A 27237-nucleotide genomic window follows, 5' to 3' on the forward strand; every position below is an offset into this window, starting at 1 on the left:
ATCTTATTTGCTTTTATTTATTCTCTTTTGATCTTGTAAGCATATGTGTCACTTGTGGGTTAACACTTAACATGCTATACTTGATTTTATTATGTGTTAATACTTGTTTCTTCATTTTATCCTTTATGTGTGTTCTTGACATACTTTTTATGCGTTAATATTCGTTTCATCATTTCACTTTTATTGTGATGTTCTTGACATGTTATACTTGTTTGTTTAATCTTTAATATACACTTTTCCTCACGCGTTTTACTCGATTATTCTAAATCCGACAACACACATATTACACAAACGAGACGAGTTCACCAAAATAGGCGTGAAACCCATAATTTGGTGAACAACTCTCAATCCATCCACTTTCCTTTTCTTTTTACACGAAATTCACCATCAAGTTAGGAGTGAAATCCTCACCTTGATGGAGAAGTTCAAATTTCAAATTCTAGTGGACCCTCGTCAAAGTGTTGAAATTAAATTTTGACCCGACGAGTACCAACCACACTTAGGATACGAAACCGTCAAGTTAGGGGTGAAACCCGCACCTTGGCGACTAGTTCCACTCCTTGATTTTTTTCATAAATCCCGCCAAGTCTCGAAATTTCGATTGATTTGGGACATGTAGTAACCGGAAGGGTAAATACCGTTAACCGACTTGTCGGCGAGAGTATTTTACCTATTAGGCCAAAGCATGCTCCTCAAATTCAAAAGACTTTTCGACCACTTTGGTTAGTCAAAGTTCCGTTTGGAACACTCCAAACTTTGGTCAAACATGTGTTTCTATTATTTATTTATACGATGCAATTTTTCAAACTCGAGTTTACTTTCGATTTCTCTTTTCACACACACAACATATTGAACCTTTTCCATACATTAATACATATGCATGATTTCATATAATTTAAATTCGTTTTCCTTATAACGACAAGTGGAGAAATATCATCGAGATGGGAGTGACTTCCTTACCTTGACGATTAGCTCCACTCCCTTTTCCTTAAAACGACCTCACCAACGAGTTAGGGGTGATTCCCTAACTTAGGTGACCGTTACCAAAACTTCTCTTTCGAAACATCTTATTATGCAAACTCGATCATACTTTATACCCAAATTGTTTAATGTTATTTAAAAATACCCACTCATACAGATTTCGAAATACATTGTTTTATCAAACGTACTTTTTATTCTACAATCTATTTTCACTCAACTCATATACGCGAAATTCATAATCATGTCTTAAAACGTTTTATTGCTCGAACTTCAAAACCTTACGAAATGCTACCTATCAATTTAATCGGTTCAATGAAACTCTTGCCCATGAACTTCATATTCGACTTAATCACTAAAACACGCCCACCTTCTACTTTTAATCAAGATCCAACCAACCTTTCCCGAATACTTATAAGATCTTATAGAAGTTATATGATTGTTTTACCAAATACCCTTTCCAACACCAACAAATCAATTGTTATTTTATTTTTATTTCTAAGTACTTTTGCTAAATTTCCCTTCTAAAGATCCTAGTTTTCACAAGGACCTCCTAAATTCATAATTTCTTATTTGATGAAATGAACTTACTTTTTAACGAAAACCTTTTTCCTACACCAATTTACAAAACACGCGGGCAAGAAGTCTTCATGGGAACCGACAATCTTTGACTTACATAATTTTTTTTTTTTTAACAAAAGTAGCATTTCAATCATTACAAAAATACATTATGCTTAACCAATTAGTACTTTATATCCTCTTACATACACAACTATATTCTACCCTTTCAACCAAGGTCAACCTAATTTTGATTCGATAAACTCAATGTTTCATTTAAACAACTATACATGCATATCATCGTACACATTTTGGTCGATACCTCGCGATAACATCATTTATATCATTCGTATTTACATACTCGACCTTTTGAATGTTTTATACACTTAGATCCGTGGTGTCCCAACAAACACTATTTACGCAATATTTATTTTTCATACCTACACCTATGTTCATACGTCTTATGCTTGTACTTATACGCATACTACTTATACGTTTTACGCTTCTACTTGTACACATACTACTTACACGTTTTATGTTTATGCTCATACATACATGCGTATTCATACTTAAACTTATGCTCATACTTTAATCCTTACTCATGATTCATACATTCGTACCTATACGCGAGCGCAACCCGAGGGATTCGCTTGCGTGGGTCCCACACATACTTAAACATGGACTTGCTTATATACTACATTCTTGTACGTACACATTCTAAATTTTTTTTATGTATACCCCGATTCATACACAACTAGTACAAGCTATGCGGATCATGCGACGATCAAAATAATCACGGGTGCACACGGGATTATAGTGATAGGCGTATGAGAACCATAGAGTGTACTACTGTGTATGGTAAGACACGGAACGTAACATGACCCCAAGTAACGAAACGGACGTAATGTGGTTAAAACATGGTGGATATGCCGCTGGTACTTCCTATATATAAGTGTTTTCACCATGTTACCAAACTTTCGTAAAACGTGCCATGAGAAATTCAGTGTGTTGCAGACCTTTTGGACCTAATACAACTTCACGCAACTCACAAACGCATTATATCCGATTATTCATGACGAAACTTCATCCTTAACACACTACGTTCATCTATCCAACACTTATGCTATTCACATACTTGTACTCTTTAAGAGTCATTCGTTCATTCTATACTCGTATTATTTTATACAAAACTCGTTCGCAATCCAGCTTGTTTAAACATTTGAGTCCTAACTTACCTCGTTACCTATAAAATAGCCTCCCTATTCTTGATTCTTGTGAAACTATACTTAGTATACCTCTATTGCTTTATTTAAAGTAACAAACCTTTTCGTTCCTCTCAATAAACAGGTTTTACGAAAGTATGATTTTTTTATACTATCCTTAAAAACTTCCCCTTGCAAATCTACCTTGACGTTCTCCAAAATTTGGTACTTTTCAAAACTTTCAAACTTCCCAAGTTTCAATTCTTAATGATCACCTTTATGCCAAAAACTCTTTCAAGCCTTCCTCTTGAATAAATTTCGGGACGAAATTTCCTAAAGGAGGGGAGACTGTAACGCCCTGCGTTTTCAAACATCCTACATTTAGAAACCTTACGTGAAATTCTATCTTTGGAAATCTTGTGTTCTTATAACCATTCTTTCATCGTAATCGTTGTAAAATACGGAACTTGCTTCGTAAATAAAACTTGTACATTACACTTTTTACCTAGTTAAATCATGTTTTATTTCATATTTCACCTTGTTACAAGTTAGGGGAAACATTGTTGCATATTATTACACAACTTAACTAATAAAATTACTCATTATAATGTTTTAAAAAAATAAAAAAAACTAAAGAAACATGGCAGCCCAAATTCAGCAAAATTCAGCCCCATATAGTTGGGTTTTGTGGGCTAGTTTCAAGGTGTAACCCCTTCTAAACACTTCCAAAGCCCAACCCATTGAAACCCTAATCCTTCCCCCTATAAATACCACTTATAACCAGCCTCCCTACCACTTTTGCAACACTAAAAACTCTCAAAACATCTACCAAACCGTAGCTGAAAGCAAGGGTTCGAGTAGATTGACACCCCTTCACGAAAATGAGCATAACTCACTCAATTCTTATCCGATTCACTCGATTCTTTTTCCTACTTGCTTGTATAATCATGGGGTTCGATTCCTAGACTTCTCCTTGGAGAAATCAGACCTGGAAATGCCCCGAAATAGTCCATAAACTTTCTGTTTGTTTTTATGTTCATCAAAAACTTGTTTAAACCTATGCAACTTGTGTCTAACACATCTCATACCTATGTCCTAATGCTTACAACTTATCCCATGGTTGGTTAAGCTTAAAAACAAGGTTGAGACATTTAAAATCAGAGGATTAAACCTCATAAACTTGGTGTTTTGTTTAGGGTTTTTAACCCACAAGTCATGTCAAACTTTGTCTTTGATACATGAGTGATTATGGAACAACTTGGGTTGTCCAAACATACAATCCTCACATGATTTGATGATTTCTCTTAGTTAGTGTGTATATTTCTTATTCTTTATTGTATGTTCATGACCCTCCTTGGTTGTTTTTTTTACATCAAGTGTAGTGGTGAACACATAGAGGTGTCTAAATGGAAGACTTGATCTTCCTACCTCCTACATGACTTCTATGACATTTAGAGGTACCAAAATGAAGATTTTAATCTTCTACCTCATGCTTGAACTATTGGACATATATTATATAACCTAAATATATTATTCGAATAATCGAATCTTTGATGATGAACTAGTGTTCATATGTCGGGGTACTAGATTACATCATCCTAGACTATGATAACTTGTCACGATTCTAATGGAACCTTGTTCCATGAAAACATCTAAACTCCTTCGAGTTTCCTAGTGTCAAGAACAAGCATCATATGTACTAAATGATTATTTTCCATGTTATTCTCATATCTTATTTTTATGTTGTTTTAAACACCGAATCTCGACTCTAAACATACTTGAACCTTAACCCTTATACATTCGGACTCTAAATCTCTACTCGTCAACAATTGGATAATCGGAAAACATATGCAAACTTTGTGAGTATACTCGTATTTCCCCCTTTTTACTTTTACCACTTTTGGGGTGTAACATGTTTACCTATTAACTTACACATGAACACTTTGTTAAACACATGAACGTTCCTATAACATGCTTGTATACGTGATGACTTGATACTTTAAACTTGGGTTATTCTTATGTGTTGAACTTATCATTAACTTCGTACGAGCCAAACCTTGACATATGTAGCGCTATAGGATTAACGACCCGCCCGTAAACTTGAGGTTATGTCTTGAGCATATTGCGTTTTCTTGGTTTGATATGTTAGACACATGCCATATTTAAGGTTTATCTTGAATCATATGCTTGCCATGAGGAATTGATCACCCTTTTTAGCTTATGCTATGTACGTACCAAACTTGTATACTCGCCTTTGCTTTTGCATTGAATTGTATTTTTAAACATGTTACAGGTTGATGATGATGAAATGAAAACGGATAGCAAAGATGCCTAAATACTCACTTAGACGTTTAGGTTTAAAGTGTTGTATCAATTTTGTTTATGTTATGTTGAACAATGTTGTTATTTGCTTTTCTTGTAATGTTTTGACATTTATTTTGGAAATGAAATTTGGATTATTAAATTATTGTCACAAATAGCGTTATGATGTCTCGAGCAATCTTCACACTTCGTCTCATCCCGATGTTTCCGCCATTGGTTGGGGTGTGACATTAGTCATTTTAATTAGCTTAATTACTCTAAAGTCAAACTTATCATAAATTAAGTTTGACTTTCGTTTTAATTGCATATGGACCAGCCACTGATCAAATTGAAAGTGGTTATGGGACCATATTAAAGTAGGTGACTAACCCCAAAAAGGGCACCTCCTAATTACCTCATTTGACAGGTCAATTGTCGGGTCAAAGTAGTTTGAAATGATTAAAATTAATAAACCAGAGGTTCTAAATTATATTTTAACATTCTAATGACTTGGTAATTAATATTAAATCATGTTTTATCAGTCCTAACCCGGCAATTAATAGTTTAAGCTTAATTCTTCCATGTTTTAAGCTTCCATTAGGATCACATTACTTAGTAGTATAACCTTCTGGAGTTATATTGCATGGTGCCTAGTGGTTTGAATTATATGCACTTGATCGTAATTATGCTTAATAATGCTATAAACACCCTCTTTACCTACAACTAAGATTTTTAGCAATGTGAATGGACTAACACCTTTGCTACTGATATTTAGACATGTCCCAAAAATTCGACATCAGTTTGAGGTCTAGAATAGGAGTTATGCTCAATAGCGTAATTAAGGAGCTTTTTTATTATTTAAAAGGCGTAATTAGCATAAAGCCTATCTAAACCCGATTTTTGATACCAAACTTTTTACCTACTGGTGTAAAATAATATTTTTGGATTTTTGAAGATTTTTATTTATTTTTAGGCTGAGCATAACATAGGATTATAGCTTGAATTCGGTAATTGTCGGTTTTACCCTTTTTGTGCATAAAATGAGTTTTACATAACATTTTAATGCCAAACCTTTTTCTAGTGATCCTATAAGATAAATAAAGTATTTTGAACTTTATAAACTGATCAAAAACTTAGATTTCCTATTTTAACCCAAATATCCCTTAAAACTGATTTTTAAGCGTTTTAAGCACCTAGTATGGGTCAAAACTATTTTTGGCATATAAAACTTATTACCCACTGATGTTTTAAGTTAATTTATATAATTATACAGTAAGCCAAAGTTTTTAAACTCAGAAGTCTATTTTGACCTTTAAAGCCTATGTGAAATTACCAAAATGCCCATACGGTGCATAGATTAGTTATATAAGATAAATTTCTCATATATAAAATACCCTACTATTACAACTCATAAAAATACATATTTTTGTTAATTAGATCAGACCTGAAACTCAGTTTAATATTAAACTCTTTTATGAGCATTGAAATTACCAAAATGCCCTTATGGGACTTATTTTGGTTTAAACTACTTTTTGGGCATATATGTTAACATCTTACTGATGTATTAACATATTTTGAGAATAATAATGATTAAGACCTATATATAATTCATTTGGTTACCCGTTACGCGTTTATGCGTTCGGGTCGGTTTACGTGACTAGTTTACGTAAAATAACCGAAACGGGCTTAACCTTATCATTAAATTCTCAATTTCCAGAATGTATTTAGTTTACCCATATTATACAAGTATCCAAGCTTGTCGGGTCTAAATCACATTCTATTCCGGTCTCCGCTTAATCTAGCGTTTAGAACCGTAAGGTTTCCTTCTAGCTAGCCGGTCTAAGTCCTTGACTTAATTAAAGACATGTTAGCATCCTAATAGGTTAATAAACCTTTTATACAGATTAAATAGCTTCCGGTAGAAGGTGCCTTCAAAAAGCTTTAGGAATTTTACTGCTAGCATCAGGTAAATACTTTTAACTTATTTTCCCTTATACGGGCTTGGGATAGGGTATTATAATAATACCACTTGGTCAGGTATGAAATCCTTTAATTGGATTGAGATTAATAAATTTACATAACCCGTTTTAATCTGTTTTGTTTGAAAACATAAGCATTGGGGGTTAAATCGACCGTGTCCTGGATATCCTCGGCTCATTTCATTTGAAAATGGCCACGACCTATGCACGGGGTGTAGGCATACACCCGACAGATGCAAATGCTAAATAATATATATAAACCCACATGTTGGGGATAACTCCTCTGTGGGTTCTATAAGTGGTGAGTCGGTTAATCACGACCGGCTTCCAACCGGCCCCAATTGTATGACAAACATATAAATCAGTATACAAGATTATCTTTAAATAATTGTCCCAAGTTATAAATGAGTTGTGCCATGTGCACTTAAATCAATGTTCATAAATGTTTTCAAAAAGAGTCAGTTAAATGGTATTTACCAGTGTAAACTGACGTATTTTCTTAAAGACTGATTGACATGTACCTCTCGTAATAGGCTGGAGCTATAGGGTGTCAATAGAGGATCTTGCAAATCCATAAGATACCTGAAGTCTATTGTTTTTCTTTCTTTGTACATTTATGATCCGCCTGTGGATCTTATTACATTCCAGTCTGTATATTCATAAACTCGAACACTCAGACAGTATGGTTTATAATAGTTTATTCACCAAGCCTTCCGTTGTGCTATAATATTGTGTGTATTGACAATGATGATATCAACTACGTCAAGATACTCCCCACCAGGCCCACCGGTAATATGTGGAAATATCGGGGTGTGACAGGTTGGTATCAGAGCCAACATTGAGTGAATTAAACACTAACCTTTTGTGTTTAATCTCAATGACACAATAAGCACATTCCTTAGACTCTCGAGTCTAGGAAAATGACCTAGGATTTATTCTTAACTTTCCTTTGCTGTTTATATTTTATTTTGTTTTGATTTCTTGTTTTGACAGGAAGTTCATCAAAAATGCCTCCCAGAGTTAGAGGAAGAGGAAAAGGTCCCATGCGAGGGGGACCATCCGCAGCTGGACCATCTCAGCAACGCACTCCATCTGCGTCCCTTTCCAGCTCTGACTCTCATGATCTGTGGGGTCACTCCTTTGAGCCAGCGAGACATTCTGTCTCGTTAAGCTCTTCACCTTCTTTCCACCCATCCTTTGGGCCGCTTATCCCAGATGAGTCCCAACACTCGCACCACTCTCATCAATCCCATCACTCTCACGAGTCTCACCAATCGTACCACTCGTTGCATTCCCATTCGTTTCACCATTCGGATTCTATCTACTCGCCTGCGCAGTTCAACCCGAATGATTATGTTAACGACTTCCTTGGTTACAACCCATTGGGCCCTGAGGACCACTTTTCTCAGGAAATGGAAATGGACGACGACCCAGATCTGGAGATGCAGACCGGAACACCGGGCCACCCAATAAGCATATCAAGTGGATCTCCATTTCAGGGATCACCACACCGTGGGCCCGATTCGTTTCAAGAGAGGATGGCCAATTATGATTGGTATTTTACTCCCTCATACCATAGCTCTCCAGCTCAACCTCCTTTGATTGAGCCTCAGCTTCAAGAAGTTTCACCTCCACCACTTCCTGTTGAGGAACCGCCTCAACAACCACCGCAGCCACCTCCCGAGCCTCCGAGGCGAAGGAGGAATGCGCGCATGTCAGTACGAGGAGGACCTCGTTTTAGTTCTCCTTAGGGTTCGAGTTCTTACCCTCCTATCCTAGAGGACCCCCAAATGGGTGGGCCCTCGAACGCGGCACCGGAGATCGATCCTCCGCCAGCTTCTTATGCACCACCTCAGCCGCCTATGGGTTTCGACAACCCTATCCCGACTTACCCAGGTTCCTCTGGGTACAACCCTTTTAAAAATCCAACTGGATATCCATCGGATTATGGGACTCATGACCCGTATCTTACAGCTGCGGAATATCATCATCTTTACCCTTCTTCTTACCCTCCAGTTTATCCAACTGGATACCCAGTGCAGGGTTATCAATACCCGCCTTACCAGCAACCTCCACCTCCCCAGCAGCAGCAGCAAACTCAGGAGATCCTGGAAAGGTTAGACAAGGTTGAACATAAGACTAGAAAAACCAAGAAGGAGCATAGTAGCTTCATGAAGGGCCTTGCAAACCTTATTAAAGGCAAGAAGAAGTAGGGAATTGTTAATTTTCTGGTATTCCCTTTAAATCAAGTCCCTGCGAGGACATTATTTTATTTTCTGTACTAAAGTCCCTGCGTGGTCTTATTTCCGATTTCAGTAGCCCCTGCGTGGGCATTGTGTTTTTCTAAGACCCGTTTAGGGCACTTGTACTAGTTTTCATGTTTAGTGAAGTTTATCTTTGGTTTTTAAATATGTATTTTAGTACATCATGTTATATCTTTTCAATTTATAACTGATCTGCCAAAGAAATTCTTAGAGGTATAACCTAGCCAAAATAATAAATGGCTATGATGGTACAACCTTTTTAAGACAGTAAATCTCTGTTAACCTCTGAAAACATGTTAACATTCCTAGCTGTGCGGTACAAGAAACCACACAAGCTTCCAAATGTATTTGGGTTTTCCAAGTCACCTATATACAGCCTAAATGATCAATGCGAATCATGGCTAATAAACATCAATATGATGTATACACCAAGACATCCATTAGAGATGTATGCTTATAAGCAAAGGTGTAATAATGACAATGAAAGTTTCATTTATAAACTTCTTGTCAAAAAGGCGATGAACTTTGTTCGACCCTTATAAGATCGCTGATCCAAGGGATCATTGATTATATTCTAATCGTCCCTGTGACAAGCTTTCTAAGCTATTTAAATGTCCTTCGAGACGAGCCTAATGTTAAATAAAATGTCCTTACGACATTGACAGTGTGAAAATTTTATTTCCCCTGTCTAATAAGTACAAATAATATTATATTCTGGTGATTATTTACTTATTACTTAAAATGGTCTAAATGGTTTAATAATACCATGACCATCTAGTCATCAATGCGATGATCTAATATGTGATTTCAATATGTTATTTATGTTTGATATAGTATTCAGAAATGGCTGGCTCGGATGAAGCAAACAGTCATCCTGCAGAAGGCAACACAAGGATTAATATCACTGGTGCTGAACTGCAAGCAATGATCACCGCAGCAGTTACTCAAGCGGTAGATGCTAAGTTTAAAGAGCCGAGTGTTGTTCGGTCTCAAACTCATTCGAGAACCCATTCTCAACCTCATACTCATAAGAAGAGTGAGTCTCGGCACTCATCTAACCAGGGTAGTGAACCCAAGAGGCAGATAGTCCTCGAGCCGACTCCAAGGTCCACCAAGGGTTGTACCTACAAGTATTTTGTCTCCTGTAAGCGGAGGGATTTTACAGGAGAAAAGGGAGCGATTGATTGTATGAAATGGTTGGACGAGATGGAGACTGTGATAGACATCAGCCGATGTGCTAAGGAGGATGTGGTTATGTTTGTATCACAATCTTTTAAGGGCGATGCCCTCGCATGGTGGAAAGCTCTAGTGCAGTCCACTGGGAAGGTTCATTTGTACAATCTCTCTTGGGAGAAGTTTGTTGACTTGGTTAAGGACACCTATTGTCCTCAGCACGAAGTCGAGCGGATAGAGACTGATTTCCTCACCTTAGTGATGAAGGATCTGGATTGTAGATCCTATGTGACTAGTTTCAATTCTATGTCGAGGCTTGTGCCATATCTAGTCACTCTTGAGCCCAAACGCATTGCGCGTTTCATTGGTGGTTTGGCACTGAAGTAAAGGGGAATGTTAAGGCCTCTAAGCCAGCCACTTATAGATCTGCTGTGGATCTATCATTGTCCCTCACTTTGGATGTGGTGAGGAGTAGGGCGAAGAAGGCTACTGATGAAGGGAAAAGGAAAAGAGAGGATGAAAAGTCTCCTCAATCGAACAAAAAGGGCAAGGGGAACTCTGGTTCCAAAAAGGGGCAGTCGAATGATAAGCCCAGATGCAAGACATGTCATAAGAGGCACTTTGGGAAGTGTAACCAGGATCCACAGGCCAAACCATGTGGGATTTGTAAGAAGAAGGGGCACAAGTCTGTTGAGTGCCGAAATATTAAGGATGCAACCTGCTATGGTTGCAATGAAAAAGGGCACATCAAAACCAATTGCCCCAAGAATGCAAAGAAGCCCGAGGAGGCAAAGAAAAACAATGCAAGAGTGTTCCAGATGAACGCGAGGGAAGCTGTGAACGACGAAAACGTCATAACAGGTATATTCCTCATCAATAATAATTATGCTAGAGTCTTATTTGATTCCGGTGCTGATAAGTCTTTTGTAGATCATAAGTTCTGTAAGATATTGAATTTGCCTATTAAGACTCTAGACATAAAATATGAGGTAGAGCTTGCCGATGGTACCTTAGAAACGGCTTCAACTCTTCTTGATGGATGTTCTATATCCATTAAGAATCATTCTATCCCGTTATCCCTCTTGCCAATGAAATTGACTGGTTTTGATATAGTTTTAGGCATGGATTGGTTATCGCATAACCAAACCCAAATTGCCTGTGATAAAAAGCTAGTTATTATCAAAACCCCTTCTGGTGAATCAGTCACTATTCAAGGAGATACACAATATAGATTGCCTAGCAATGTGTCTATTCTTAAAGTGTCTCGGTGTTTGAGGAGTGGATGTGTCATTTACATGGCACAAGTGACTGTGAATGATCCAAAGCCGAAGATTGAAGACATTCCAATCATCTCAGAGTATACTGATGTTTTTCCTGATGAATTACCTAGATTACCTCCTGAGAGGCAAGTAGAGTTCAGGATAGACATTCTTCCAGGATCTGCACCTATTGCACGAGCCCCTTATCATTTAGCGCCTACAGAAATGAAAGAGCTCAGAACTCAATTGGACGACTTATTGGATAAAGGTTTCATTCAACCCAGCTCTTCGCCTTGGGGAGCTCCAATTTTATTTGTGAAAAAGAAAGACGGATCAATGCACTTATGCATTGATTACCATGAACTGAATAAGGTAACAATCAAGAATCGTTATCCTTACCCAGGATCGATGATTTATTTGATTAGCTTCAAGGGGCGAGTTATTTCTCAAAGATTGATTTGAGATCTGGGTATCATCAACTTAAAGTGAGAACTGAAGATGTACCAAAGACAACATTCAGAACAAGGTATGGACATTTTGAATTCTTAGTGATGCCTTTTGGGCTCACTAATGCGCCTGCAGCATTCATGGACCTCATGAATAGAGTCTGCAAACCATACCTAGATAAGTTTGTCATTGTCTTTATAGACGACATACTTATCTATTCTCGTAGCAAAGTTGATCACGAGAAGCACCTTAGATGTATCTTAGGATTGCTTCAGCAGGAAAAGTTATATGCCAAATTTTCCAAATGCGAGTTCTGGCTTCGTGAAGTCCAATTCCTTGGACATGTTGTTAGTGAGCATGGTATCCAAGTTGATCCCGCCAAGATAGAAGCTATTATGAATTGGGAAGCACCAAAGACACCTACAGAGATAAGCAGCTTTCTGGGTTTAGCTGGATATTATAGAAGATTCATTGAGAACTTCTCAAGAATAGCTGCATCATTAACTTCCTTAACCCGTAAGAATGTAAAATTTGTCTGGGGTCCAAAACAACAGGAATCCTTTGAGATTCTGAAGCAAAAATTGAGCAATGCTCCGGTATTATCTCTACCAGAAGGAGTAGAAGAGTTTGTTGTATACTGTGATGCTGCACACACCGGCATGGGGTGTGTACTTATGCAGCGAGGCAAGGTGATCGCCTATGCATCACGACAACTAAAAGTACATGAAAATAATTACACCACCCATGATTTAGAGTTGGGTGCTGTTGTATTCGCACTAAAGTTGTGGAGACATTATTTGTATGGAACAAAATGTGTGATCTACTCGGATCACAAAAGTCTCCAACACCTGTTCAATCAGAAAGAGCTCAATATGAGACAACGTCGTTGGATGGAAACTCTGAATGACTATGATTGCGAGATTCGCTACCATCCAGGCAAAGCGAACGTAGTCGTTGATGCTCTAAGCCGAAAGGAAAGAGTTAAACCAATCAGGATCAATGCTAAGAGCATTGAGTTGAAGAATAGTCTGAATGAAAGACTATTAGCTGCACAGAAAGATGTTATTTTGGAAGTTAACCTTCCAAATGAAAAGTTAGGTGTAACTGCTGAACAGTTAGCACCTGGGAAGGATGGAATCCTCAGAATTTGAATGGAAGAATTTGGGTTCCTATTCAAGGAGGACTTCGAGATGTAATCCTCCAGGAAGCCCACAACTCCAAGTACTCAGTTCACCCTGGAGGTGACAAAATGTACCAAGATTTGAAGGTTAATTATTGGTGGATAGGTTTGAAGAAATCTATAGCCACACATGTAGCTAAGTGCCTGACATGTGCTCAGATTGAAGCTGAACATCAAAAGCCATCAGGTCTTCTACAACAGCACGAACTCCCCACATGGATGTGGGAAATGGTAACTATGGATTTTATAACCAAGTTACCTAAAACAAGGCATGGAAATGATACCATATGGGTAATAGTCGATAGGCTGACAAAGTCAGCACATTTCTTGCCCATCAAGGAGACTCATAGCTCCGACAAATTAGCCCAGTTGTACATTGATAAGATTGTAGCTCTTCACGGAGTACCGGTGTCTATTATCTCAGATAGAGATACCAGATACACCTCTCACTTTTGGAAAAGTTTCCAAAAATTTTTGGGCACGCGTTTGAATTTTAGTACTGCTTACCATCCTCAGACCGATGGACAGAGTGAGCATATAATTCAGACATTGGAAGACATGCTTCGTGCATGTGTTATTGATTTAGGTGGTAGTTGGGACGACCACCTGCCATTGATCGAGTTCTCCTATAACAATAGCTACCATACAAGCATTCAAGCTGCGCCTTTTGAGGCATTATATGGTAGAAAATGCAGAACACCTGTCTGTTGGGCAGAGGTAGGAGAAGCTCAGTTGTCAGGACCTGATATAGTCCTTGAAACAATGGACAAGATTGTCCAAATACATGATCGCTTGAAAGCTTCCAGGGATAGGCAGAAAAGTTATGCTGATAAGAGGCGAAAACCTCTAAAGCTTGAAGTTGGCGATAGAGTTTTACTGAAAGTATCACCTTGGAAAGGTGTGATGCATTTTGGTAAGAAGGGCAAGTTAAGCCCTAGGTATATCGGACCATTCGAGATTATCGAATGTGTCGGCACTGTAGCTTATAAGCTAAACTTGCCTGAGGAGCTAAGTGGGATTCATAATGTGTTTCACATCTGCAATCTCAAGAAATGTCTAGCTGATGAATCGTTAGCTATGCCTCATAAAGATGTACGGATTGATGAAAGCCTGAGGTTTGTTGAAAGGCCTATATCAATCGATGATCGTCAGGTTAAAAAGCTCCGAAGAAAGCATGTGCCTATAGTTAAGGTCAAATGGGATGCTCGTAGAGGTCCCGAATATACGTGGGAAGTCGAGTCCACTATGAGACAGAAGTACCCTCACTTGTTCCAATAAATCTCAGGGTTGAGATTTCTTTAAAGGGGGTGAGGATGTAACACCACGTAAAAATGTGTCCAATCATGTATAGACACGTGTCCTAGACTCTAAACATGTGAAAGATTGAGTTTGAAGGACTAAAGTTGACAAACAGTGAAACTATGCTTTCAGAGGGACTAAAAGTGTCATCATGCCAAACTTGAGCCTCTGAATGACCATACTTAATAAATATATTCTTAATTGAGTGATTGATTGGATGTAAGAAGCCGTTTGGGAAAATAATCGGAAGATTATAAAACTACAAGGGTTAAACGTGTCAATATGTCAATTCTGACCTCTGAGTGACCTTTTAACAAAACCGAGGCTTCGAATTATTCAATTACACTCCCAAGAATAAGTGATAAAAGTTTCACGTGGTTTTGAGATCGTTACGCATGTTTTCAAGACTTTGGGCTATAAGTGTCAACTTGACGAAACTTGCTTTTATAGTGATATTTAACGAACCCGAGCCTAACGAAGTTTGTTTATTTATCCTTGAGCCTCAACAAACTAACTACAAGGACCTTACATGTCAACAATAAGGCTAAAAAGGGTTTAAAACCATCAGGGACTAAATCTGCCAACTCAGAAACTTGTTTTACCAGTTCAGCAGGTCCACGCGGCCCGCGTAAGCCCCCACCCCCCCCATGGCTTACGCGGCCCGCCTCAGCATGCCAGTTCAGTAAAAAGGCTGCCAGGTGCGGGTTTTGGCTGTTCCACCGCCTTAGCCTAGTTTGTATCGACTTAAGGAGCTATATGTCGGTTTATTTCATCAACTAGGACACCTGGGGTGATCCTATGATGCCCCATAACAGATGTAATTGATCCATGATCATGCAAAGTAGTATATAAGGACATTAGTTCTTGAGTTCCTATGCACACTTGCAACCATCTTCCATTCTACAACTTCTGGAGCTAGCTAAGGACAAGGAGAAGATTATGAAGTGTAGAAAATACAGCTAGGACCTTTAGTAAGCCTCTAATTACTTGTTTAGTCATTTTAATTAGCTTAATTACTCTAAAGTCAAACTTATCGTAAATTAAGTTTGACTTTCGTTTTAATTGCATATGGACTAGCCACTGATCAAATTGAAAGTGATTATGGGACCATATTAAGGTAGGTGACTAACCCCAAAAGGGGCACCTCCTAATTACCTCGTTTGACTGGTCAATTGTCGGGTCAAAGTAGTTTGACAAAAAGTCAAACTAGACAAAATGTTTGAAATTGATTAAAATTAATAAACCAGAGGTTCTAAATTATATTTTAACATTCTAATGACTTGGTAATTAATATTAAATCATGTTTCTTCAGTCCTAACCCGATAATTAATATTAAATCATGTTTTTTCAGTTCTAACCCGGCAATTAATAGTCTAAGGTCAGTTTATAACCGAAAGTCGCAAAAGCTTGACTTTTGCTTTGACTTTCAGTTCTAACTTGTTTAAGCTTAATTCTTCCATGTTTTAAGCTTCTATTAGGACCACATTACTTAGTAGTATAACCCTCTGGAGTTATATTGCATGGTGCCAAGTGGTTTGAAGTATATGCACTTGATCGTAATTATGCTTAATAATGCCATAAATACCCTTTTTACCTACAACTGATATTTTTAGCAATGTGAATGGACTAGCACCTTTGCTACTGATATTTAGACATGTCCCGAAAATTTGACATCAGTTTGAGGTCTAGAATAGGAGTTATGCTCAATAGCGTAATTAAGGAGCTTTTTTATTATTTAAAAGGCGTAATTAGCATAAAGCCTATCTAAACCCGATTTTTGATACCAAACTTTTTACCTATTGATGTAAAATAATATTTTGGGATTTTTGAATATTTTTATTTATTTTTAGGCTGAGCATAACATAGGATTATAGCTTGAATTCGGTAATTGTCGGTTTTACCCTTATTGTGCATAAAATGAGTTTTACATAACATTTTAATGCCAAACCTTTTTCTACTGATCCTATAAGATAAATAAAGTATTTTGAACTTTATAAACTGATAAAAACTCAGATTTCCTATTTTAACCCAAATATCCCTTAAAACCGATTTTTAAGCGTTTTAAGCACCTAATATGGGTCAAAACTATTTTTGGCATATAAAACTTATTACCCACTGATGTTTTAAGTTAATTTATATAATTATACTGTAAGCCAAAGTTTTTAAACTCAGAAGTCTATTTTGACCTTTAAAGCCTATGTGAAATTACCAAAATGCCCAAACGGTGCATAGATTAGTTATATAAGATAAATTTCACATATATAAAATACCCTACTGTTATAACTCATAAAAATACATATTTTTGTTAATTAGATCAGACCAGAAACTCAGTTTAATATTAAACTCTTTTATGGGCATTGAAATTACCAAAATGCCCTTATGGGACTTATTTTGGTTTAAACTACTTTTTGGGCATATATGTTAACATCTTACTGATGTATTAACACATTTTGAGCATAATAACGATTAAAACCTGTATATAATTCATTTGGTTACCCATTACGCGTTTATGCGTTCAGATCGGTTTACGTGACTAGTTTACGTAAAATAGCCGAAACGGGCTTAACCTATCATTAAATTCTCAATTTCCAGAATGTATTTAGTTTACCCATATTATACAAGTATCCAAGCTTGTCGGGTCTAAATCACATTCTATTCCGGTCTCCGCTTAATCTAGCGTTTAGAACCGTAAGGTTTCCTTCTAGCTAGCCGGTCTAAGTCCTTGACTTAATTAAAGACCCGTTAGCATCCTAATAGGTTAATAAACCTTCTATACAGATTAAATAGCTTCCGGTAGAAGGTGCCTTCAAAAAGCTTTAGGAATTTTACTGCTAGCATCAGGTAAATACTTTTAACTTATTTTCCCTTATACGTGCTTGGGATATGGTATTATAATAATACCACTTGGTCGGGTATGAAATCATTTAATCGGATTGAGATTAATAAATTTATATAACCCGTTTTAATCTGTTTTGTTTGATAACATAAGCATTGGGGGTTAAATCGACCGTGTCCTGGATATCCTCGGCTTATTTCATTTGAAAATGGCCACGACCTATGCACGGGGTGTTGGCATACACCCGACAGATGCAAATGCTAAATAATATATATAAACCCACATGTTGGGGATAACTCCTCTGTGGGTTCTATAAGTGGTGAGTCGGTTAATCACGACCAGCTTCCAACGGCCCCCAATTGTATGAGAAACATATAAATCAGTATACAAGATTAACTTTAAATAATTGTCCCAAGTTATAAATGATTTGTGCGGAAACCAAAAGACAGAAGCCTAGAATCTTTAAAACACCAAAAGAAGCTAAAGAGCTTAAAAGCTTCACGACAAGCTCAAAAGCTTCACATCAAGCTTAAAAGCTTAGAAGCAAATAAGCCTTATAAGAAACATAGAAGCTTCATATATGACAAAAAGCTTCACATACGACAGCTTCTCCCGGTAAGCTTCACCTATGATAACTTCTCCTGATAAGCTTCACATATGACAACTTCTCCCGATAAGCTTCACATACGACAGCTTCTCCAGATAAGCTTCACATATGATCGCTTCTCACAATAACTTCAAAGCTGGTCGCTAACAACTTCAAACATTAGCTTCTTTCATTGAGCTTTATGCCTACACAGCTTATCATTGGAACTTCATCCTTGACCATATAACTTATGAGTCACAAGCACCCATAACTACGTCATGACTACTTTTGAATGGGGGGTGATGACGTGGGTGCCGGAGGCTCCCACTCAGCAAATCCGGGAAGCAATAAGCTGGAAGCTTCCTGCCGGGAACTTAACAGCCCAAACATGAGAACAAGCTCAATGGACCAGCCTGGCCCATCACAGCCAAGCCCATTAGGGTTTGGTTTCCTCTATCTATAAATAGAGGGTCCACCCTCTATTTCCATCATCCCACTTTGGCTTGGTCTCCTGCCATTAACTCTCTCTCACTAGAATCATATTCTCTATCTAGAATCGCATTCTCTCTCTTTCTCTCTCAAGAACACAAGCCACTAGGCTGAGTTGCTTCCCCTCTGAGCTGCTAAGGTCACGAGCTCCTGAGGGACTACACCAGCAGCTTCCAGTCGTGAGCTACGCAACCTGGTGTCACCACAACTGTTAGCTAACCGCTGGATCTCGACCACAAGCTCCCTAAGCATTCTCTATCTCTCTTATACTTACTCATACATCTGTGCTCTATGTTTATACTTTCGTATTGGATTAGTTACTAATGTTGAGCGTCGGAGGGTGGTCCAGAGACCCCGGTGTCTGGCCCTTTCTAACGGGTTCTTTCGTGTTGTAGGTACAAGCTAGAAGGTGATGAGACTGACCCAAGGAATGTTCATACCTTCCTCTGACCTTATCCTTGTTGTTTCAACAGCATGCTTTTGTAAGAAACCTCTAATATTGTTCACAAAATATAATACCTATTTTTTAAGACTACATTTATAATCCATAAACTATGTTAGTTTTGTAGAAAATATACGAATACTTTTGTGAATAATTACAAATCATGTGTCTAAATATATATCAAATTCACTCACACTTTGATATATTATATTTTTTTCTCTTTTACTCTTCTTGTATCTAAATACTTAGGGGCTGTTTAGCAACATCTGAACCAGTAAGTGCTGAATGAATAAGAGGTCTGAATAGGTAAGAGGTTCTGAACTAGTAAGTGCTGAACCAGTAAAGTGTTGTTTGGTTGCAACTTTGAATGACTGTGTAAACTGATATTTTTACCCCTCTGAACTACTTTGTGCTGAATGAAATATATCTGTTTCTTTAGTGCTCTGTACTAAATGATATGATGAATAACTTAAAAAAATACAAAACATACAATCACTTTACAAATATTAACATTATTATACTTTCACAACAAGACAAAATTGAACATATTTCCATACAAATAAACACAATATTCTATTCATAATACTGAACATATATACATACAGCAGATCCTCAAATAACTTTCATATAAATCTGTTCATAATACTGAACTATTTATAAAACTTTCATACAAATCTGAACATATATACAATCTGTTCATATATAAACACAACAAATCATAAAACTCCTTTCATACAAATCTGAACATATATACAATCTGTTCATATATACATACAACAGTTCATGCTTCCTTACCTGTTGACGTGGAGGACTGCTGCGACGTGGAGGGCTGCGGAAGAGAACAAAGGAGGAGGAGATGTTGGCGGCGCAGTGGTGGAGGGTAGTGACGTAGAGGGCGGCAGAGTGGTGGAGGGCGGCGAAGAGGAGAGGGGAGGAGGAGATGTTGGCGGCTGTGGAGGAGAAAGAGGCGTGCTCTGTATTGAGGAGAAGGGCAGATTGTTTTGTTAGGGCAAGGGGTGGGAGTGGGAGTATCAAATGTTTCATTTAGATTTTAAAAGTTGCTGAACCATTCAGAGCTGTATGGTTCCATTAAGAGGTTAAGTTTTTGTGAACCAAACAGCCAATACCTCTGACCGATTCAGAGGTAGACTCTTAATGGGTCCATTCAAATGTAAACAAACATGCCCTTAATATTTTCCATTGTTACCTATCAAAGGACGAGGACTCTCTCTTCAACATTAAACTAGTCACGAGCAACCCTCGTTCTCTCTTTTTTTTTCACCAGGGCCGGCTCTTGGGCCGGCTAACCCGTGTCGTCGCTCGAGGCCCAAATTTTCAAAGGGCCCGAAAAGTTTCTATAAGCTTATATATATATATATATATATATATATATATATATATATATATATATATATATATATATATATATATATATAGGATAAAGATCCGTTAGGAACCACCCTTTATTGCGAAAACCGCGAGAACCAATGTGAACACAACCACATTTTTTTTTCAAGTGCCTAAAAATAGCTAAAAAATACACAAATTTTTTTTTAATATTTTTTATAAAAAAATCGCTACTTTTAGTAGCAAAAAAAAAAAAATTTTGGCTACTAAAAGTAGCGATTTTAACATAAAAAATTTAAAAAAAAAATTAGATTTTTTAAGATTTTTTTTAGATTTTTTGAGGGTTTAGTTTTTAGCATTTTAACTTGTGGAGTGGGGGGGGGGGGGGGGAGGGGGGTTTAGATTTTTTTTAGATTTTTTGGGGGTTTTAGTTTTTAGCATTTAGCTTGGGGGGTTAGGTTTTTTTAGCTATTTTAGGTTGTGTTCACATTGATTCTCGCGGTTCTCGCAATAAATGTGGTTCTCGCATGAACCTTACCCTATATATATATATATATACACTAAATTATATATTTAACATATGCATCCACTTATTATGCAAAAAGGTGTTGGTGGAGTGAAAAACCATCTCAAGATAATCTAAAGGTCTCAAGTTTAAGTCTTGGCTTCGCCACTAAGATTTTATTTTTTTAATTTATTTCCCCTTAAATCACTTTGGACCCATTTTTTTTTTATCGCCCAAGAACTAAATTTTTATAAGAATTCCCGGCTCTATTTTTCAAATTTCTTGTCTTTCCCCATTTGTTTAAACGAATTTCACTGCTCCCTCTTCTTGGCACATGAAGCTCCATATCTCCTACCTGTCTCATCCATATCGATCTCCTATTACCTCTCTCATCCAGATCGGCCAGATTCGTCTTCTACTTCACCAATCACTTTTCTTGAATTTCTTACCTTAAAAGCATTAGAATTATATAGACACACACATATTTATTTATTTAATTAATTAATTTAATATACAATTAAAAATTAAAAAGTAAGTATGAATATTAACTTTAGTGTAAAATGTATAGTTTTTTTCTTCATATTTTTAATTTTTTAATACTACCATTACACATATTATTATTTATATTTAATTGTACCACTATCGTACCAAAAAGAATTGAAACTGGCTGAATAATATATGTATCGGTACCAACATTTATTTATATTGTTTTTACTTTCGACAAACCAGTATTTATTTATATTATTTTTGTTTTCTAAACTGACACCGTATCGCTACTATACCGTACTGAACAACATCGGTAGCTGTACTTGTACTCATTCGTATGGTTTATGTTTGGTAATGAATTTTGTGTTGCAGCCGTAGTCAATCGAACTAAAACCGAACAAACATTAGTATTGTTACCGGTCCTTGTTTTTAGTTTTTTTTTTTACATTTGATAAACTGACGTATCCTACCGAACAACATTGTTACATGTACTTGTATTCATTTTTATGATTTCCAGTTTCGATAATTTTCACTAATATAACTCTGTCTGTGATTATAAACGAATAACAATATATACCAATGTTTTTTTTCGTTTTCAATTAATGTTAAACATGTGTTGATTTCTATGCCTAGTATATGTATATAAATATATATTCATATTCATAGTCATGATGAATAGTAATCTAACATTTTAAAGTTTTTATTTATTATTAAATTCTATTTTCAAGCATTTCTTTATATTTTAATAATAATAATTTATCCATCATTTAACCTTTTTTTTCTAATAATGTTCGTTAACTTTTTTCAAAAAATTAAAATGCATGATTATGTTTTTTTAACGTTATGGTATACGTTGTATTAAAAATGGATACCTTCTCGTGGTACCAAAACAAATTGAAACCGATGATGGATGATAATTTATTTTTTTGAAGTATTTGTTTATTTTTTAGAATATTTTATTCGTCATCTATATTGATTGATTCATTTTCTAATAACTTGTGTTCTATGTTTATTGTTTTCAACGTTGTGATAAAATTGTATTGAAAACAAACATTGTTCCGCTAATGTACCAAACTGAACGAAACGACAGGACAACATTTTTATTGATACTAGTATTCATTTTATTGTTTTTACTTTCGATAAACTGGCACCCTTCATTATCATACTGTAACGAACCGAACAACATCAGTACCGGTACCTGTACTTACTTTTTAGGTTTTTTGTTTGATAACAGATATCATGTCGCTACCGTAAAGAATCTAGCCAAAACCGAACGAACAAAATTCAATTTTAGTACCAGCATTTACTTTTATTGGTTTGCTTTCTATAAACTGACAACATATCGCTATCATACCGTACCGAACAACATCAGTACTGTTACTTCTATTCATTTTTATGGTTTTTGGTTTCGATAATTTTTTATTTATACAACTCTGTATGCAATGATAAATGAATATCAGTACCAGTACTATGACGATTTGCCAATGACATCTAGCTCAAGTGGTAGGAGGACTTGAGTTCTTCTTTGAAGACTCAAGTTCAATTCTCATTTGGTGTAAAAAAGGAGTGAGACACTGGTGGGTAGTGATAGGAGACCCAGGGAAACCTGGGTTCGATCTTTGAGCCACACGTGTTTTACTGGTAATTTACTGTCATGCCTACGGGCGGGTGGGTTATCGGGTTTTCCCCGGAATTGGTGGTGGACGACTCGGGTTACTCTCGGAATACTCCGTTTCTCTAGTGGGTGTCCAAGAGTGTTCGGGATTGATTTATTGGTCGTTCAAAAAAAAGTACCGTTCGAACAACATCGTTGTCGGTACTCATGTTCGTTTTTATCGTTTTCGGTTAATTTATAATACGTGTTGATTTCTTTACTGAGTGCATGTATCACATCGATACTATAACAAACCAAACAAATACCAATCCAATGCTCGGGATAATAGATTACATAACCTACTTTTAAATTAACCCGAATGTAGAAAATAACAAAACTTCACATCTATAAAGAAAAAAAAACGTCACACTACATGTGGTCTCCTCTTCATGTACTATCAATTTCACTGCCTTTGGTGAATTCAAAGTTTAAACCAATCCACCCTACCCCCTATCCACCCCACCTCACCCTACCCCCACCCACCCCACCCCCAAACACATAAAATTACATGAACAGCGCTATTTCCCAGGGCAGAAACTCAGACAAACTGGAGAAGAAAAAAAAACATCAAACTCTTAGTTTCACACACTTATCAAGAAACTGAAACTATGAACATGGATTCTTCTCAATCTCATCATCAGAATCTAGCAAACAACTGGCTTGCCTTCTCTCTTTCCAACACCAACACCCTCTTCCACCACCCACCCGCCACCGTCTTCCACCACCACCGTACTCTTCTTCTCTTCTTCCATATCCACTTATCAAATTAATTATCTTTAACTTACTGTTTTATCTTTTTCACAGATGATGCAAACACCACCGGAACAACCAGCCATCATGGTTTGTCTGTTATCACCGACGGCAGCCCGAAACTGGAAGACTTCCTCGGCGGCTGTGGCTCCGCCGCCTCAACCGGATCTGGTTCCGATGTTCATCATTTTCAAGATGAATCACAACCCTCTATGCAGCAACCACATGACACCACATCGGTTTATGATTCTGAGTTGAAGACAATCGCCGCTAGCTTGTTCAGTGGGTTCATCAACAACAACAACCAGCAAGGGCAGGAGGTTGCTCCTACGCCGCCACAGCAAGAGAACTCTCCGGCGAAAAAAGCTGTTGATAACTTCGGTCATCGAACTTCCATTTACCGTGGTGTTACAAGGTATAATCTTTATCCGATATTAGTTTCAACTTTCAAGATTAAGTTAATTGTTTTAGTTGTAAATATATGTTACATTGAACTTTATTTTTAATACGGTTCCCTTGTTAACTACTAAAACCTCGAATTGAGTCAAGTTAAACGAGCTCGAACACAGCCGTAAAAAAGAAGTTTGTTACTTTGAAATTTATTTATAATACTAGAGTAAACCAGCCAACCTCGTATGAGCTACTAAAAGTTTGAGTTGAGTCAAGCTTAAACGAGCTCAAACGCCACTCTAAAATTAAGCTTGTTTATTAAAATACATAACTGGCTCATAAGTCTAAATGAGACTGTTGCTTTTATAAATGTTATTTAATATGGTATAGATATTCATGTAGTATATTATTATATATAAACTAATGATACTATTACTAAATAATATATATTACATTGTACATTAATTTTTTAAATATGTAAGGATCATTTCAGAACTCTAAATAATTGTAGAATTTCAGAACTCTTAACAAACCATCATTTGATACATATATTTTTATATTTAGGGTACTTTTATCATTTGTTATATATAATTTTCTCATTTCATATATGTTATCAGTAGTTTACATATGTGTAATAAGAGTGGAGGTTATGGTTCAATCACTTTAAGGTGTTTTTGTTAAACGTGGCTAAAGCTTTTAAGTTAAACGAGGCGGCTCGTGTGGTCTTCTTACACCGTAATTAATATAGTTATTATTATTTGGTTTGCATGAAATTTGCAGGCATAGATGGACAGGGAGATATGAAGCTCATTTATGGGATAACAGTTGCAGAAGAGAAGGTCAAAGTAGGAAAGGAAGACAAGGTATAGAAAGAAAGATAAACCACTAACATGAGCCGTTATAAATACCAAAAATTCGAGTCAATCGTGATCAAATTAATTCTTTTAAATAAATGTGATCTTATCCCTATGAAAAAGAACAAACCCATCAACGGTTCAGATTTTCTGGTTTCATAAAACAACCGGCGTTTGCAAACCTACTTTAGATAACCGGAACACGTATGGCTGTTTATGCTATTGTACGCCTTGTTATGGCGTCTTTTATCAAGAACCATAATATTTTTATAATGTTTTCTTTTTGTGTTTTGTTGCATGTACCAATTGATGATTGAATCTTCAGTTTACTTGGGTGAGTTTTCCATCTTTACTCTTTATTTCTTTTTTTTAAAGTTATTATATTTACCATCTACATGCAATGAATGACCGATCTTTTTTATTATTTTAATCCATTATTGTTTAAAAATTATTATATATAAAAACTGTCAGTTATCTTGTCGAAATTGTTCTGATGGTCAAACGTTTCTGATAATAATGTGCAACGAGATCTTCTGATTGTGTTATCGAGTCTTGTTTTCGCATTAAAATAACGTTTTAGTAACATTTTGTTTAAATATTAATTATCTATTGATTAATGAATTATAATTTTAATTAACCAGGTGGATACGACAAGGAAGACAAAGCAGCTAGAGCTTATGATTTAGCAGCCCTCAAGTATTGGGGTCCCACCACCACCACAAACTTTCCTGTAGTAATCTTGATCTTTATGTCATGAATTACTTTGAAACTCAAGATCGGCTTGCTAAAAGCTTATACACCGAGTCTGATCATATTTTATATAAATGGATGATTTAGGTTTGCAACTATGAGAAAGAGCTTGAAGAAATGAAGAACATGACTAGGCAAGAGTTTGTTGCTTCACTTAGAAGGTATATATGAGTTGTGTCGGTTTCGCTTTGTGAATTAAGTGCAATCGCGGGTGCATTAGATTATATATAGATAGCGTCTAATTAACCTTTAAATTTGCAGGAAAAGCAGTGGTTTTTCTAGAGGAGCCTCAATTTATAGAGGTGTCACAAGGTAATAGATGTTAGTTATCATTATTAGGATGTTCACCTTCCGGTTCACCAAGTTTTAGTGAAAAATATGGTTTTCGATTAAGAAAACCGAACCAACCGTTAACATTCCTAAACTTTCACTAATAGGATGTTTGAGGACGTTGTTTGATTTTTAATATGTTTATTTAATGTTGTTTAGTTAGTTTAACCGGTTTCTAAAATACAGGCACCATCAACATGGACGTTGGCAAGCAAGAATAGGAAGAGTAGCTGGAAACAAAGATCTCTACCTCGGAACCTTTAGTGAGTCCTTTTCGGTCTACTAACCGTTAACATTCGTAAACATTCGCTAACATGTTACTTTTTGTTGTTTAACTTAGGCACACAAGAAGCAGCGGCCGAGGCATACGACATAGCTGCCATCAAATTCCGAGGGTTAAATGCGGTCACCAATTTCGACATGAGCCGATACGACGTGAATATTATCGCCAACAAAAACCTCCCGGTTGGTGGTATGTGTAGCAAATCCAAGATCTCAACAGACCAATCAGTTCCAGACGTTCGAGACCTCACCTCTACTTCCGAACATCCTACACAAACAACACACGCAAACAACGTACTTAGCTTCGGGATCCCCAAGAAACAAGACCCGTGTACCGATTACTGGGATTCGGTCCTTGGTTACAACCAAAACTACCAATGTACAACACCATACAACATGGAATACCCTTCAAATACTACAACCAACAATGGGTACTACATTGGTGGAGAGTTCATTCAACAAGAGTACAGTAATGGTAGTACTATTGCTTTAAGTAGTGCATCAACAATTCCTATGGGTACCCCTATAAGTTTGAATGGATCTAGTTATGGCACTTGGGTAGAACAGTCTTTTCACTCATATCAACCTGCCAAGCAAAATCTATCAGTTATTCAGACACCCATTTTTGGAATGGAATGATTTGAATGGAGGGGGTAAAGTAAGTTGAATAAGATGGGGGTGGGGTGGGGTGACAGGTGACTTTAGTTTGGTGGCAGAAGTAGACAGAAGATGGTACAAACACCAAGTTCTTTGTATCATGAATTTAGGGTTATGTTTTTAAGCTTTATTTTTAATTATTATTTTCTTTTGTGCTTTGTTTGGTCTTGCCTTTTTCATCTTTACTGACTACCCTTGTAAGTAAAAGAAAATGTTTCCATATCAATGTCTTTTCAGTA

General features: G+C 36.6%; 1 protein-coding gene across 1 annotated transcript; it reads left to right on the forward strand.

Moving 5' to 3' along the window:
* Nucleotides 1-23466: 23466 nt before the first annotated feature.
* On the forward strand, nt 23467-27237 carry LOC110929140 (AP2-like ethylene-responsive transcription factor AIL5). The gene is made up of 9 exons (XM_022172261.2): nt 23467-23714; nt 23790-24150; nt 24906-24988; nt 25305-25313; nt 25621-25709; nt 25817-25890; nt 25991-26041; nt 26246-26322; nt 26400-27237. Exons 1-9 carry the CDS (start codon nt 23594-23596, stop codon nt 26978-26980), a joined length of 1446 nt encoding a protein of 481 aa, XP_022027953.1. The 5' UTR covers nt 23467-23593; the 3' UTR covers nt 26981-27237.

Source organism: Helianthus annuus, chromosome 3, assembly GCF_002127325.2.
Source record: "Helianthus annuus cultivar XRQ/B chromosome 3, HanXRQr2.0-SUNRISE, whole genome shotgun sequence".
NCBI classification, from domain to species: domain Eukaryota; kingdom Viridiplantae; phylum Streptophyta; class Magnoliopsida; order Asterales; family Asteraceae; genus Helianthus; species Helianthus annuus.

Coding starts and splice junctions, on each gene's coding strand:
- LOC110929140 (XM_022172261.2), top strand. CDS start 23,594: ATGAACATGGATTCTTCTCAATCTCATCATCAGAATCTAGCAAACAAC. Junction 23,715..23,789: donor CACCGTCTTCCACCACCACC/GTACTCTTCTTC, acceptor TCTTTTTCACAG/ATGATGCAAACACCACCGGA. Junction 25,891..25,990: donor TTTGTTGCTTCACTTAGAAG/GTATATATGAGT, acceptor TTAAATTTGCAG/GAAAAGCAGTGGTTTTTCTA.